The sequence below is a fragment of the Berghia stephanieae genome, chromosome 4 (genome assembly GCF_034508935.2).
Source record: "Berghia stephanieae isolate SIO BIC M18660-M18661 chromosome 4, UCSD_Bste_1.3, whole genome shotgun sequence".
NCBI classification, from domain to species: Eukaryota; Metazoa; Mollusca; class Gastropoda; order Nudibranchia; family Aeolidiidae; genus Berghia; species Berghia stephanieae.
In genome coordinates, this window is record NC_088363.1 from 45,945,684 (window position 1) to 45,963,183 (window position 17,500).

Genomic DNA, 17,500 nt, shown 5'->3' on the forward strand with positions numbered 1-17,500 from the left:
ATCTATATATTTATATTTACGTCTTTTTTTTTTGTTTGGTATCCTGTATTATTTGATATCCTTTTAGTCAAAATGAAAAATTGTATTTCAGGTTCTATAGACACCCAACGACCATCACCAGCAGTTCCCGAAGTTATTGAAATCTCATCCGACAGTGATACAATTGTAATTTCAGACACAGATGAATAGAAAACAAAAGGAGTGAGCTGTCATATCTATAGTGAGTCGTATTTCCCTATTATATCGCTTTAATAATTATTAATGTACACAAGATGATCTAAGTCCAATGATGTTGTCTATAATTAATGAATTGTCTTTAACTTTTCTTGATTTTTTTTTTGTTTTGTTTTGTTTTTTGTTTTTTTTTGTTTGGTATTTTTGTTTGTTTGTCTTTGTTATGTATTTATTTATTATTTAAAAATAAACTTTTTGTTTTTTATTTCTCTGCTGTGAGATCAGTAGATCCAATTTCAAATGAAACTTTCTTTTTTTATTTATTTATTTATTTATTTATTTATTTTTATTTTTTTTTCAGAATTGAAGTAAACCACCAACTATACACACACACAAAGAAACAAGATAGAAACCAGCCTTGTTTGATTTCACTGAAACCAAAGACAACCCAAATGCTGAATGAACAACCTTTCAAGACTAAAGATACAAATCCCGTAGCGACGAACAGTGAGATATAATTTTTTTTTTGTTCCCCTTTTTTTATTTATTTATTTATTTATTTATTTATTTATTTATTTATTTATTTATTTATTTATTTATTATTTATTTTAATTATTAATCATGTACATCTGTGAAATATGTGGCATTAGTATTAAATTATTACATAATTTAATTCGTCATAAACAGAAGCATAACAAAGTTACTTTACATTCTTGTTCAAAATGTCAAAAGAACTTTTCTAGGAAAGATAATTTACAAAAGCACCAAAAAAATGTAAAATGTAGTTCACCCGAAGAAAAATTGAAAGAAAAGCAGGTTAAAAAACAGAAAAAAATACAGGAAAAAGAACAAAAGATACATTTTAAACAAGAAAAACAACAGCTAAAAAAACAAGAAAGAATTATAAAACAACAACAACGTAGAGAAAAACAAAAACAAAAACGACAAGAGAAACGCCAACAACGAAAACATGAACAAAAGCAAAAACAAAAACAACAGTCGTGTAGTTTATTGTCTACTAGTTATGTAGAACAAAACGAAGAAAATGAAACAGTGCTACAGTTACTTGAAGAACATCGAGAATCCATAAAGACACATTTTGTAGAAGGGATCTTTCAGTCTGTGTACACCATAGAATGGGGTTCGCCATATATAATTCAACAGCTTAAGGAGATTTTTAACAGACAAAGCGTAAGATTTAAAATAAATTTTAGCCATTCTTTTCTGTTACAAAACCAAGAAAATTCAGAATATCGTTTTTTCCATGCTTCTATTAATAATAACAGAGCATTAGAAATCCCCAGACTTATCAGTAATTGGAGGGACTTTGAGGAATTTATTGAAAGTTTTAGTAATAACGATCATTTGGAGTTTGCCCGTCAACATAGACCAGATAGTCGTTTCAGAGTTCAGTCTATTTTATCGACCACGTTCTATCTCAATAAGATGAAAGAGTTTCCTATTGGTTGTTGTAACGCTGCAATTCCCGTTTGTGTTAAAAATAATAAATACATATATACTCTACAATGCAATTATAACAGACCCAATGATTTTTACAACGATAATTTATGCTTCTTCAGATGCCTAGCTTTAGCTCGGGGAAACTCGATTAATGACTTAGACAAATTCACTCACTCTTTATTCAGCCTGTATACATCAACATTTCCAACAGCATTTCCAGGTGTTACCATAGGAGAACTAGGCAAAATAGAGACGCTATTTGAAATCAATGTCATTGTTTATAAATATGACTTGGATCATACTCCTGGACGATACGTCGTTTTTAGGAGAAGTGCGAATACTTATTCTAATACGATGTATGTTTTACTTGTCAATGATCATTTTTGTTATATCAGAGACCTCGATAAGGCTATTAAGATATTCGGTTGTTGTCATTGTAGCAAACTTTGGACAAATCATTCGACTTTGTTACGTCACGAGAAAATATGTAAGGGAAATGCAACTCAATCTAGGTACCCGGGTGGGATTTTTCAACTTCTTCCTACCGATTTGGAGAAATTATCAGAAGCTGGAATTTGTATTGATCCTGATTACGTGTATCCGTTTAGGTGCACCTTTGATATGGAGTCTTATTTTGATAAGAATAACTTACCCAAACCGAAAGCTCAAACGAGTCGAACAATGTATCATGCTAGACACTTACCTATGTCTATAGCAATCGCTTCAAATGTTCCGAGTTACGAAAAACCCGTATGTTACATATCTGAAGGGGATCCTCAAAAATTAGTCAACCGTATGGTGTCTTACTTGGAAGAAATCAGTGTTTTTGCCTTTGCTCTTCTCAGTGAAACGACATTCAAATCCGCGTATGAACAAATTGGTGATAATCATAAATTGAAAGCTGTTTTAGATCGCTATCTTCATCAAATGATTGTAATTGGTTTCAATTCTAAAATGTATGATTTAAATGTTCTAAAAACTTACCTCGTAAAGAGATTAATGAATACAGAAAATTTCAAAGTAGTAAAAAAGAACAACAATTTTCTTTGTGTATCAAATAATAAGTTAAAATTTTTAGATGTTTGTAATTATCTTGCACCCGGATTTAGTTACTCAAATTTTCTTCAAGCCTATAATGTAACCGAACAGAAGTCTTTTTTTCCTTACGAATACTTTGACCGTCTAGATAGATTACAGGAAACGTCTCTCCCGCCTATATCAGCATTTTTCAGTTCATTAAAAAATTGCACCATTTCTCAAGAAGACTATGCGTACTGTGAGAAAGTGTGGGAAGAGGAAGGGATGAGATCAATGAAAGACTTTTTAATATTCTACAATATTCGTGACGTAGGACCAATGTTAACCGCAATTGATCGCATGACGCAATTCTATCAAGATTTAGGTTTAGACATTTTCAAAAATGCGATATCGATCCCAGGGGTCACACTCCGGTACTTATTTAAAACCATTCCTAGAAATGTATTTTTTTCATTATTCAATGAAAGCATAAACATCTTCATCAGCTTTTAAAATCTAACATCGTTGGTGGACCGTCAATTATTTTTACACGTTATATAGAAAAGAACAGGACACGTATCAGGGGAGATAAACCTGTACAATCGTTGAAAGGCTATGATGCTAATAGTTTGTATTTATACTGTCTTCAACAAGACATGCCTAGCGGTCTGTTTATCCGACGACAGAAAAGTAACGCGTTTAAACCTGAGAAAATAGACAAGTTTGGACAGGCAGCGTTTGAATGGCTTGAATGGATGAGTTATATAAAGGGTGTTCCTATTCGTCATAAATTTAATGGAAGAGAAAAAGATCTAGGTCACGAAAAACAGGTTAAGGTCGACGGGTTTATTGAAACTGAACGAATTGCTCTCGAATTTCAAGGCTGTTATTTTCATGGCCATGATTGCATCAAAGATAAGACCACATTCTTTGGTGAAACATTTGAACAAAGAAAACAAAAAACATCTGAAAAAAATGCTTATATCAGAAACGTTTTGGGAATTACCCTAATAGAAATTTATGAATGTGAATGGAAAAAAATGAAAAGAGACCCTAGGATATCTTGTTTTTTACAGAAACTACGCCCGCTTCATAATAACTGTTTTAAAATAGGTACCCGTATCACCAAGGAATCGATAATTTCGGCAGTTGTCAAAAACCAACTTTTCGGTTTCGTTCAGTGTACTATTAGTGTACCTTCAGACCTTTACGCTTATTACGCGGAAATGCCACCAATCTTTAAAAACACCCTGGTCTCGAGAGAAGATATAGGTGAAACCATGCTTCAATACGCCGTGAATAACAATCTGTTAAAGCAACCTCGCCGCACTCTGATTAGCAGTTACCATGCTGATGGAATATTACTGACCCACGCCATTACTCAAATGGTATCTCAATCACGGTCTTATTGTAGAAGATATTCAAGAAGTAATTGAATATACACCAAATGCTTGTTTTTCAAATTTTGTGCAAAAGGTTTCAGACGCTAGACGCGAAGGTGATCGTAATCCTAAAAATAGCATCTTAGCCGAAACTATGAAATTAATGGGTAACTCAGCATATGGTAAGACACTCGAGGCGCTAGATAAACATACGAAAATTACATATGCCGATGATAAAAACGTTGTCTCAAAAAGCATCAATAGCCCTTATTTCAGAAAAATGACCCCGCTGACATCGACTTTACACGAAATAGAGTCAGCAAAACGTACCGTGCTATGGACGCTACCCATTCAAATCGGATCGTTTGTCTATTCCTATGCAAAACTTAGGATGCTACAGTTTCAATACGATTTCATAGACAGATTTATTCCAAGGGCCGATTACCAACTTTTTGAGATGGACACAGACAGTCTATACGTTGCATTTTCCGACTGCGATATTCAAGACCTCTTGAAACCGCACTTAGTTGAAGAATTTTACAAACACTACCATACTTGGTTTCCGAGTGTAGCTTGTGCTAAACATGTTCGAGAATTTGTTGAAAAAAAAAACAACTTTTCACCATATCCTTGTTGTTGTGCACAGCAAAAATATGACAGACGAACCCGGGTCTATTCAAGTTAGAATATGAAGGAGACGGAGGAGTAGCACTCTGTTCAAAAACGTATATTTGTTTTGGAAAAGGGAAGTCTAAGACGAGCTGTAAGGGATTATCAAAGAGGTTGAACGATCTTACAAAAGAAAAGTATCTTAAGGTGCTACAAACGCGAAAGAGTGGAGTAGGGGAGAATAAAGGATTTCGAGTGCTAGATTCAAACGTTTATACATACACACAGCAGAGAGCCAGCCTGTCTTACTTTTATATAAAGAGAAAAGTCAGTTCCGACGGAATCAGTACAGAACCTCTATTGGTATAACAATCATGGATCCGCGCTTCAAACACCCGTTTACATGTCTGATAGCCGGTCCTTCTGGAAGCGGTAAAACTGTATGGGTCACAAAATTTATTGAGCATTTAAATCAGATGATGAGCCCGCAACCTGAAGAAATTATATGGTGTTATGGAGAGTGGCAGAGAACTTTTGAAGCGTTACAAGGGATAACTTTTATAGAAGGGATACCAAAATCTTCCTTTTGGGATGGAACCAAACACCGTCTTGTGATACTCGATGACTTAATGGCCGAAACTGATGACAGCGTAACTAAATTATTTACAAAAAAATCGCATCACAATAACATTTCAGTGTTTTATCTTGTACAAAATCTTTTCTCAAAAAATAAAGAACATCGCACTATCAGCTTGAATGCTCATTATCTCGTTATTTTTAAAAATCCACGTGATCGTTCGCAGATCGTTCAGCTGGCAAAACAACTGTATCCCGGAAAGACAAATTTTTTACTAGACGCATTTAAGGACGCAACAGACGTACCTCACGGTTATTTGGTGATCGATCTTCGACAGGATACACCTGACCATCTTCGTGTAAGAACAGACGTTTTTTCTCCTGAAAAACAAGTTGTTTATATCCAAAAGTAATGTCTGCGCGTGTAAAACGTAACGTTTCAATGTTGAAACTTCTTGGAGAGGCTAAACCCAGAGTAGCAAAAGCAGTTTTAAATGGAGCGTCACCGGATCTAATCATTACGTTATGCGAATGTGCACTGAATATATTACGCGGTAATCTTCCGCTCAGTCCAGTACAAAAGAAGCGTTTGATCAGACACAAGAGAAGTTTAAGACTTTTATCAAAAAAAGGCTCTTCACCATCTCGACAAAAGAAGCTTTTACAAAAAGGTGGTCTATTAGGTGCCCTTCTTCAACCTGTCTTGGCTACTTTAGGTGGAATACTAGCGGGTGGTTTATGAGATGGAGCATGCCAAGAAAATGGTATTGGTGGACCAGCGTCTCTTGGACTCAATCCACACCCGAAGAGAATCACCGATAACCGAACCGTCCACAGAAAAGCTTTGGGATCTTGATCAGCAGATGAAAGATATTCTAACGCGAAAAGATATGAACTCAATCGAAAAAGCAGAGTTGTATCAACAAGTGCTGTGGAAATTCTTAAAGCGGAAAGATGAACGATCACATCAGATGGTAACTAAGACCAATCCTCAATCAATAAGAACACCTGACCCAACAGAACACGACACTTTAACAAAAGATATTATTGAGAGCGTACCTATTTCGTTGAGAAAGAAAGCGGAGAGATTATTGGATTATCTCAAAAGACACACAGAGCTTGAATGGAACCCGAGAGGGGAGATTAAATATCGCGGTAATATCATCCCAAATTCAAACGTTCTTGATCTAGTCAATGACGCACTCCGCAAAAGAAAGTCTGTCAACCCTGAAGGATGGGAATATTTTGCTCGTGCTCTGCAGGAATCCAACGTCCCACGTGATCTCATCGGTCATGCTGACAGGTGGGCGTATATTAGACAACGTCCGTCGAGGAATTTAGAAACGGTTAAACCGGAGAGAACATCTGCCTGGGTCTCATTCAAATGAAAGGAGATAAAACACTACGCGCTCGCTATTACAATCCTAATCAACCGGGATCTTATGGCGGTATTAAACCGTTAAAGACTGCTACGAAACTTAAAAAAACTGTCGTCAGCTCTTGGCTTTCTCATCAAGACGCATACACACTTCATAAACCCGTTCGTTACAAATTTCCGCGTCGACGGATTATTGTAGGTGGAATAGACCATCAATGGCAGGCTGATCTCATTGATGTTCAACAATTGAAATCGTACAATGACGGGTACAGATACATTTTGACGTGTATCGATGTCTTCAGCAAGTTTGCGTGGGCTGTTCCTATAAAAGACAAAACGGGAGAAACGTTAAAAGATGCTTTCAGGACTATTTTAGAGTCTGGTCGAAAAACAATCCGGCTCCAAACCGACAAAGGCCTCGAATTTGTCAATAAAAGCTTTCAGCAATTTCTGAAGCGGAATGGGATTGATTTCTTTACTACTGAGAACGAGGATATTAAAGCTGCGGTAGTTGAACGATTCAATAGGACTCTCAAAGAAAAACTGTGGCGTGTGTTTACTCGTCAGAACTCTCCTCGATTCAAAGACGTATTACCCAAAGTAGTGAAAAGTTATAATCATTCTTATCATAGGAGTATCAAGTTACGCCCTGTTGACGTAACAAAGAAAAATCAAGGGGACGTATGGAACACATTGTATTTGGATGATCGACCTAAAAAGAAAACTAGTGCAAAACTTTTGATCGGCGATCGTGTGAGAATAAGTAAAAGTAGGCGACTGTTTAAAAAGGGCTACCTACCCTCTTGGACCGAAGAGTTATTTACAGTGACAAAATCCATTTCAACAACACCTAGAACCTACCAAATTACAGACGATCAGAACGAATGCGTGCGCGGAAGCTTCTATAAACAAGAACTGCAAAAAGTTGGTGCAAAAGAAATCTACAGAATTGAGACCGTCTTGGATAAGCGTAAAAGCGGACAAGAACTTTTGGTGAAGTGGGTCGGTTACGATTCATCATTTAACTCTTGGATACCAAAGTCTTATCTTCGTGTTTACAATTAATTATCATCCTTGTTGTTGTTTTTTTTTTGTTTTTTGTTGTTTTTTTTTTTTTTTGTTTTTTTATTTTATTTGTTTTTTTATTATTTTTTTTTAAATTTTCAAATGGAAGGATCCGAAAGTGAAAGTAATAATTCCAACAGAAATTCATCTTATTGGTCTATGTTTGGGAAACGAGTCCCTAGAGGGGAGATCGTGTTCTTGTGTCAGATGATGATTGTGTCGATTGTTGTGTCTGTATCATTATATAACTTGACGCGTGACGGAGAAACAGACAGACTATGGGTAGCACTTCTAAGTAGTTGTCTCGGTTACGTTCTTCCAAATCCAACACTGAATAAACGAGTTTAATCATGTCTTATTTAGTCTTACCTTCTAATAGCAGCATGAGCTATTTTCCGAATAATTCTCCAGGGCATTATTTTACAAAACTACCCAGAGTGTTGGATTTATCGACAGAATACGAAGTCGGTTTATCAGAAATATTATTCAGTAACACGTATAACAACATCCTTGAGAATGAAGCATTTTTCGAGTTTAGAGTTACTAACGACAGCGAACAAGATACCGTACTCATCCCATCGGGTTTATACGAGTCACCGGATGAACTGGTTAAAACGATGATGACTCATATAAGAAGGAAAATAAAAAAGAAGCACGAGGGTTTCATCAAATTTTATTACGACCGTGCAACTCGCAGAGTAATGATAAGGCTATATAAGGAAGGAACTTTTTTGCACTTGAGTTCGACATTGAGCAATCTCTTGAATATTCCAAATCATTATTTATACGGTCCAACGTCTGTGTCGAGTGATAGGCCATTACATCTAAACGTCGGATTCGAAGCAGTATACGTATATTGCAACCTCGTTCAACCTAGAATAGTTGGGGATAGCGTCGTACCTCTTTTGAGATGCGTACCGAGCGGAAATAGAAGCAAAGACATAGTTCATCATATTTTTGAGAAACCTAACTATGTTCCTCTCAGACTATTTAATTTTGACACGGTTGAAATCCTTTTAACCAACGACAAAGGCGAACCTTTGACATTTGCTTCAGGGAAGTCTATCGTGATACTTCATTTTCGAAAGAAGAGATTCGATTCGTAAAAAGTCGTCATGACAAAAGGGATCGTGTTCAAATCCAATCAAAAAGGTTACGATGATTATTACTGTACTCAAGCAGGATGTGGTCTACCCGTGTTTGTTGGTGGAAGACATCAAAGAGGTCGAGGGCTTGGGAGTATCTTTGGTGGTATTGCGAGATCTCTGTTTCCCATCTTAAAATCGGGCGCTAAAACATTATTAAAAGAAGGTGCAAAAACCGGTGCCCAAATAGCATCTGACGTCATTTCCGGTCAAAATGTTAAAACAGCTTTAAAACGACGCGCGGGGGAGAGTGGGAAAAGATTACTCAACAGAGCCGTGGGTGGTTTGACTTCAACTTCATCGCCGCCGCCGCCGCCGCCACCCGGACGTGTGACTCGGCGTATAAAACGACGACGACCTACTCAGACACGACAAAAGACCAGGAAGAGACGTAGGAAGAACGTAGCTCAAGACATTTTTGGTTGATTATCATGGCTTTGTTACATCCCTATTCCGCAGAGAGTGTACACAGCGGACTCGATCTGTTCTCATTACCCGTCACCCAGACTGCTGTTCAGGATGGTTTGTTTGTGGAATACCATCCGATCTCTACTTTGTCGAGTGGAGGTCCGATCGAATTTTCGATCAGCGGGGGACGTCAGACTACTTGGATTTGCATAACACATTTATGCACGTACGCGTTAAAGTAATAAAGGCGGATGGAACTAATTTAGACGCCGATAGCAATGTTGCCCCTGTTAACACCTGGTTTCATGCCTTGTTTTCACAAGTGGATATGACTTTGAACGATGTTCTGGTGACGTCAAGTGAGAACGTTTATCCTTTTAGAAGTTTTGTAGAAACAATGTTGAATTATGATCAAGGTGCGAAAAGGAGTCACCTGACAATGGAATTTTTTCACGAGGACACCCCGGGTAAACTAGAAATAACGGATAGTACAAATGCTGGCTTCGATGCACGGAAAGAGCTGGTGAAAGAGAGTAAAGAAGTGGATATGATGGGAAAACTACATTTAGATTTCATGCATCAAGAACGGTATCTAATTAATGGAGTTGATGTAAAGTTGAGGCTTATCCCGTCTAAAGATGCTTTCCATCTCATGACCGATGCTGAGGGTTTAAGAGTGTAATTACACACGCCTCGTTGTATGTTAGGAAGATTAAATTAAACCCAGCCGTGGCCCTGTCACACGAGAAAGCACTTCACATCGGCAATTGTAAATACCCCATGAAGCGCGTTGTCCATAAAACCTTTTCTATTCCAAAAGGAAATTTAAGTGCCGTGCAAGATAATTTGTTTTTATCGCAAACCCCGACTAAGATCGTACTGGGTCTAATCGAAAGCACTAGCTTTAATGGAAACTACAAAAAGAATCCTTTTAATTTCCAGCACTTTGATCTGTCCTATCTAGCCCTGTACTTGAACGGAAAACAGATACCGTCCAAAGCACTAACTCCGAATTTCAGTAGTAAACAATATGTCAGAGCTTATCACAGTCTTATGCTAGCAGCTGGACTGGTTAACAACGATGCCGGAAATGGAATAGATTATAATGCTTACTCTCAGGGTTGTAGTCTTTTTGGTTTTGATCTGTCACCATCGCTATTAGACGGAAACCAGTTTGAACTGGTAAAAAGCGAGTCGCTTAGACTAGAACTTAAATTCTCGACCCCACTAGCTGATCCGATCATTGTGTTCTGTTACAGCGAATTAGATAGTGTAATAGAAATTGATCGCACTCGTCAGGTGATCACTGACTTTTCATCATGAACAACGTAGAAATCGAAACGATGTTAAACGGACACGTTAGGGCGAGACGAATTTTTCGAGGTGTTTATCCTAAAGATAGACTTCCGAACAACCCGAATTCTCGTCAACCAGCTGCGTACATTATTAACACAGAGTCGAGTTCCGGTCCCGGAAAACATTGGGTATCTGTGTATTTTAACGGGATGGGAAAGGCAGAATATATGGATAGTTTTGGGTTCCCGCCTTCTGCGTATCCGACAATTCAAAGATTTGTGGAAAACAATAGTCGAAGCTGTAAACACAACCCGCGTATTATTCAGGGTATAACCAGTTCCACATGTGGTTTGTACGTTATATATTTCGTGTTGAAGAAAAGTAAAGGTGAAAGTTTGTCAAAACTTTTATCTATTTTTAATCCCTATCATTTTCGTATGAACGATTTAAAAGTGGCAAGAGCTGTTACTCATTTATCCCGAGGCACCTTGGTTGGGTAATCTTAATTGGAATGTTTGTTGTTTTAAAAAAAAAAATAAAAAATGATTCCTTATGATAAAATTTATTTCGTGTACACGAAACAAGACATAATTCTATTTACTTTATACCTTAATATATGATTTTTAAAATGAAGAAAATGATGATGATGATGATGATGATAATGATGATGATTATGATGATTACAATACAATTGATAAGCATTAACCGTTTGCTTTTGATTGCTTGATCGCTTATAAAATTAAGACTTGCTTTAAATTGTTTAATTACAAATATTTTGTTGTTGATGATGATTATGATGAGGATAAAAATGATGTTTATGATATATATGTAACATTGCTACCCATTAATCATTTATAAAAAAAATGTTTAATGATTGAGTGTGTGAATGATCATTTTATAAGATGTGTATGGTGTATGAAAGTGTTGTTTTTTTTTGTTTTTTGTTTTTTTTTTTGTTTTTTTTTTCTTTCGTTTGTTTCTATGATCTTTTGTTTTATCATATTTTTATAATTCTATCATTATTATTATTATAATTATTATTATTATTATTATTATTATTATTATTATTATTATTATTATTATTATTATTATTATTATTATTATTATTATTATTATTATTATTATTATTTTATTATTATTATAATTACATTTTTATTTAGATCGTAATCTTATTTGGTCAAGTTTTGTTGTTTTTTGCTTTTTCTTTTTTATTAATATTTATAGAAAATTATAATGATGATTTAAAAGCTTGATATGTGAATGTGTGAATGACCTTAGATCATTATTGTATAAGGTGTAACTGGTGTGTGAAAGTACATTGCTTTCGATGTTGTGAAAAAATAAAACAAAATGAATTTTATTCACCAACACATGGTTTTATGTCGGTTTTTTTTTCTGTGTCTGTTATGGTTTTTTTTTTTTTTTTTGTAAAAGAAGATTTTAATTTTATTATATGGGGAACTACTTTTGTTTCAGTTTCGAAATGTTCACGTTAAATTTCAAAGAAAAATTTGCATAAAAAAAAGAATCCTTCGAAACTGTAACAAATTGTTGGGTAATATAATTATCAAAGAGTAAAAAATACAAGATGAAAAGATATAGCTTCTTTTATTCAAAACATAAAAAATGATTCGAATCATCAATATGATCATTAACTCAAAAGATAATTGAGTTGTTCGATTACACACCAAATCACAAAGTAAAACATCATGGGGAAAAGTACTCGATTCGTCCAACGATTGACGGGCGAAATCTCCTGTATCATAGAGGGCCACCCACCGTTGGTCTTAATCCAGCTGCTGAGTTTTTTGTCCACATATGAACCCACAAATAAAGCAAAGTTTTCTCTATCCGGGTGAATACGGAGTACACGCTTAATGTAACATAAAAAAACAATGATTCTACCCCAGCTGATCTGAGAGAATAATTCGTCTGCGACGATATACAATTGTTCTCTGGTTTCTATCAACGGACAGGTCGATAAATGTTCGTGAATATACTTATCATATCCTGCAATTGCTTTCTGATAACGATCATCTATCTGTTGATCGAGAAGCAAATCTTTCACAAAAAGTTCCATTTCAGTATCAGTCAAGACAAAAGTACACGAAGTAAAACACACATGAGACGCATTATCCAATACCTTTCTGGTATAATCTGACGAGGCATCGCTAACCAACCACCATGTGATTCGAGCCAATGATTAAGTTTTTCCTCAAGATGAAGACTAACGATCTGAGAAAAATTTTCCCTGTCTGGATGACGTAAAGCTACTCTTCTAGCATAAGCAATTAGAATCACTATCCTATACCAGTTGATATGCTGCTGAAATAATGTATCAATCATCGAGCAAAAACCCAATGGGTTATCCAATACTGGTTGTTGAAAGAGTGATTGATGACAAAGATGAAAACATTGATCTATCACGGTTTTAACACAATGGAACATTTCATCTGGTTCTACATTGAGAATTAATGCTTTCACAAGACCACTCATTTTGCGACGACACTGTCCAGACAAAAATATATTTCAAAGAACCAATCAAACGGACGAAACTATGACAATATGATATCCAATCAAGATCGGAGAATTTGAAAGAACCAATCAAAATGATTTAGACTACCGGCTGCTCTGAATGACCTTGACCTATTTTTTTGTGCGGCGCTGCTCTGCGGCTGACGCCTGAGCTATTTGCCCTTTGACCTTTGAGGAATCAATGGACTTTTAATTGATTAAATTAATAAGTCATTAGACTCAGGAGTAAGAAACCAATTTAAAAGAACAACGCGGCTCAGCGTTAGAGTCCTTGGACTGTACTGCGTAACCTCAATTTGCGCTGCGGCGCTGCGGCGCGGGTGAACCAGTCGGAACCTAATAACACCGGGATAGGATCCTTTTTAATCAGCTGTATAGCCCTATTATTACGCAATTAAACATTCGATACATCATCGATGGCAAATCGAACACTCAATAAACACACGCTCAGGTAGGTCACATGACCTTGCAATACAAAATCGAACTCAAAATACCAATCAATACAACATCGAACTCAAAAACAAACCACTCTATACAACAACGAACTCAAAATACCAATCAATACATCATCGAAATCAAAACAAAATACCAATCAATACATCATCGAACTCAAAACAATACCATTCAATACATCATCGAACTCAACATATCGATTAACAGGTAAAAAAAACAATCATCCTCATCCTCCGTCAAAAAACGGTTTCTAACTATTTACAACCCTATATACTACTGACAGCATTCTCAATTACCAACAATAAAAAAACATATTTTATACCATGAATTTGATATTTTGCCATCTGGGAGAAGTTTTTGTCAGATTAAATGTGGAACTAACAAGTATAAATCAACGTTCGTTCCATCAGCAATAAAAATGTTGAATATTTCATATGGTACAGCAAAACCAAGGATTGATGCGTTGACTGATTGACTGATTAATTTGTTTAATGTTAGGCTAGATGAAGTGACCAATTGATAATGATGATAATATTTGGTGTTGAATTGCCAAGAATGTAACGAATTGAAAATGAAATGAAAATGTTGATGTTGTGTATGTCGCATGCGTGAAAGAAAGAGAGGAGAGAGAGAGAGAGAGAGAGAGAGAGAGAGAGAGAGAGAGAGAGAGAGGTGTCTGTTCAATGTTATAGTTATCATATAACGTTATGACAAGTGTAACTAAATGACAAATTGCCATATTTGTGGACAATAAAGATCTATTATTATTATTATTATTATTATTATTATTATTATTCCTCTTTGTTCCTCGATATTGTTGTAAATTCGGTTTTATTGGCATTGACTTGGAGGTTATATTTCATGAGGGTATTTTGTATGATGTCTATATTTGCTGGTGTTGATCCAATAAAATCGACATCATCTGCATAGGCAATTTCTCTAGGGATTGCATTCTCAATATGAGTCGTTGGTTTTGGAATGACTTTTCGAACTTCTTTCAGAGCGTGTTCTAAGTATATTGTGAACAGAATCGGGCTCAGACTATCTCCTTGGGGGGTCCCGATGTTACTTTCGAACTGCGTCTGTTTTGTGGCCCCGTATATCCTTGGTTGTATCTTTGTGTTGCTGAGGAGAAATCGGATTATTCGGAGCTCGTCTTCGTCTACTATTTCTGTTAATATCTCCAAAAGTTTTCCTCTGTCGATCGTATCAAAGGCTGCGGACATATCGATTCCGGTTATTGTTATGGATATGTTTTCTTTGAGTGCCTTTGCTGCCAACCATTTATGTGTCCATGGATGCCTTCCATCGCACACAGCTAAGAAGGGTACTGGACATCAAATACCCAAAAAAGATCTCAAATGAATCACTCTGTAAGATCACAAAAGAAAGACCAATATCCCTTGACATTTTACAACAACGATGGCAACTTTTCGGTCACATACTACGCAGGGACAAAAACATACCAGCTAACCAAGCCATGTCGGGATACTTCCAAAAACACGGGAACCTTTTCAGAGGAAGACCGATCACAACACTCCCTGTGATCCTAAACAAAAACCTCACAACATTTGGACAAAGCATTAGTCTCATAACGGCAGGGGACCTTGAAAATCTGAGAACCCTAGCAGAGGACCGTCAATATTGGAGACACCTCACACAGGAAATACTGGAAACAGCCAAGGCGACCCGATCTTTCGGTCGAGACGCGAAAGGCATCTAAAGCCCCCCATAGACGCCGACATCCGCTGATAGCGGGACGGATGACCTATCGCTGTGACCCGATCCCTGCGTTTATCGCAGATGATTTTTGCCCACATACGGGGAGATATTTTTTGGAGGCGATCGGCGATCGGGGGCGTGGCAGTATAAAAAAGTGGACAATTTTTTTCGGATTTTCGCTGTTTTCACGTCGGATTCGAGATCAGCGTCAAATTTACAATAGGTTTGATACTAAGAACTGTGTGTTTACTCCAAAAATTGATGAAATTAGAAATAAATTTTATTTAATAGTGAGTCTATGTGGCCGACAGAACCGATCCCAGTTACTGTCTGTTATTCTATCTTTCGTCTTGCGCACAATAGTGATTACTTCTCACTAAATTATATCAATTAGACTGTTGAAGGAACGGAATTGACATCATTCCACTCTTTGTTATTGTATTAAGGCAGTCATTTTGGTAATTAGTTCTCACTAAATTATATCAATCAGACTTTTAACGTTCAAGGTTACTCGTAGTTTTGTATGACGGTACGTTATTTCCGACTGGTGGATGTTGTGAGCATTTTACCTAAACTCATAGCATCAATAACCGTCCAATATATTCGCATCATATGTAGCAATAGCTATAATAATCTAACATGTCGAGAGAGAGAGAGAGAGAGAGAGAGAGAGAGAGAGAGAGAGAGAGAGGGAGAGAGAGAAAGAGAAAGAGAGAAAAATTTACTTGCGCTATATATACCGCTATATTCAATAAAGGTGCTCAAATCACTTTATAAGGGTCTTTGGCCAACATAAAAACATGTTAAACGAGACATGACTGTTAAGCGATATTGCAATTGTTTCCCGACAGAGACGACGCTGTAAACAGCGAGGTACTCATTTTAACAGTGAACAAGGTGAGAGAATGCGAGTAAAGAGCCTTTTCCAAGGACTCAATTATGCGCCACTCAGAGCGGGACTCGAATCCAGTACCGTCCGATCCAAAGGCGAGTGTCATTGCACAAGATCACATGCATAGCCGCACAAAAAAGTGATGAGAGAATAGATTCATATGTATTGAAGGAGGAGAGAGCGGATGGAGTGAGTCAAGTTCTTGGATATTTATAGAAGGAACCAAATTGACGTCACTCATCTCATTGTTATTGTTTTTAGACACCCATTTTTATGATTAGTTCTCATTAAAATATATCAGACTATAACATTCAAGGTTCCATGTAGATCTTTGGGCTGGAGTGATATTTCTGGCTGGCGGACTTTGTGAGTATTTTAATTTAACACAGAGCATGAATAGAAGGAATGAATTTGACGTTAGTCAACCCGTTGTTATTGCTTTTAGACAGCATTTTATAATTAACTTATCACTAAGTTATATCAATCAGACAATGAACGTTCATGTTTGCAGTTTTGTGTGTTAATATGTTATACCCCGATGGAGATGTCGTGAGTATTTTTTAAAAGCAACGTAGACCACGGAAATTTTTCCATTTTGTGGACAATAAAGATTTGTTATTATTATTATTATTATTATTATTATTATTATTATTATTATTATTATTATTATTATTATTATTATTATTATTATTATTATTATTATTATTATTATTATTATTATTATTATTATTATTATTTATAAAACAAATCGACAGTGTTCCCGTGGCAGGTTAAACGGGTACTCCTCGGGACTACTCGCATTCGCACCCCCCCCCCCCTCAACCACCACCGCCACCACACACACTCACACAGCTCTTTTTTTTTTTTTTGGGGGGGGGGGGCGTTGTTTGTAGATTATAATTCAGACAATGCCCACCCCTGTCATCACGTAGTCAAGGCTTTTTGGCATCTGCCAATCCCAAATGTCTGTGTCAAGGTCGACCGTCATGTCGCGTCAACGGGTGAGGAGGAAAAAAAAAAAAAAAGAACTGGCATATTATTATATCATTACATTGAAAATTATGAAAACTATTTTTTATTTTGTATGAAATCCTTTATAAATTTTACGATGATCAAGAACGAAACTTTTGCCATCTACCTCTTCCTGGCGCAACATTTATAAAAAATATTATTAAAAAAAATAATAACACAGCATTTATTTGGCGCAATATCCACGTGCTCAAAGCGCTTTACAAGGGGTCCCAAGGCAACAGCAATATTAAACTTGAAAGACGAGACATGACGCCTGTCAGGCGATGTGACATTTTTTCCTAACAAATTCAACGAACGGCCATGTACTCATTTTACACCTGAGTACGGTGAGAAAATGTGAGTAAAGAGCATTTTC

At 36.3% G+C, this 17,500-nt stretch overlaps 4 protein-coding genes across 14 annotated transcripts in view; 3 read left to right on the forward strand and 1 right to left on the reverse strand.

Moving 5' to 3' along the window:
- The window catches only part of LOC144970684 (uncharacterized), a 2,955-nt gene extending 2,286 nt beyond the window's left edge, over positions 1-669 (forward strand). The window contains exons 2-3 of one of the 2 annotated variants that reach the window (XM_078910573.1): positions 92-220; positions 536-669. In XM_078910573.1, coding sequence (XP_078766699.1) covers positions 92-189 — 98 coding nt within the window. In that variant the 3' untranslated portion in view covers positions 190-220; positions 536-669. Of the gene's footprint in view, positions 1-91; positions 425-535 lie in introns of those variants that run through there. The other variant, XM_078910572.1, reaches the window with a different exon arrangement.
- The window catches only part of LOC144970681 (cationic amino acid transporter 4-like), a 79,037-nt gene that overhangs the window by 36,397 nt on the left and 25,140 nt on the right, over positions 1-17,500 (reverse strand). The window lies entirely within an intron of this gene.
- On the forward strand, positions 769-5,752 carry LOC144971787 (uncharacterized). The gene is given in 4 exon segments (XM_078912861.1): positions 769-3,139; positions 3,142-4,022; positions 4,024-4,620; positions 4,695-5,752. Coding segments are annotated over 4 exon segments (4,140 nt in total). The 5' UTR covers positions 769-795; the 3' UTR covers positions 5,013-5,752.
- On the forward strand, positions 9,996-10,538 carry LOC144971788 (uncharacterized protein F54H12.2-like). The gene has a single exon (XM_078912863.1). The coding sequence runs from the start codon at positions 9,996-9,998 to the stop codon at positions 10,536-10,538; it is 543 nt and encodes a 180-aa protein (XP_078768989.1).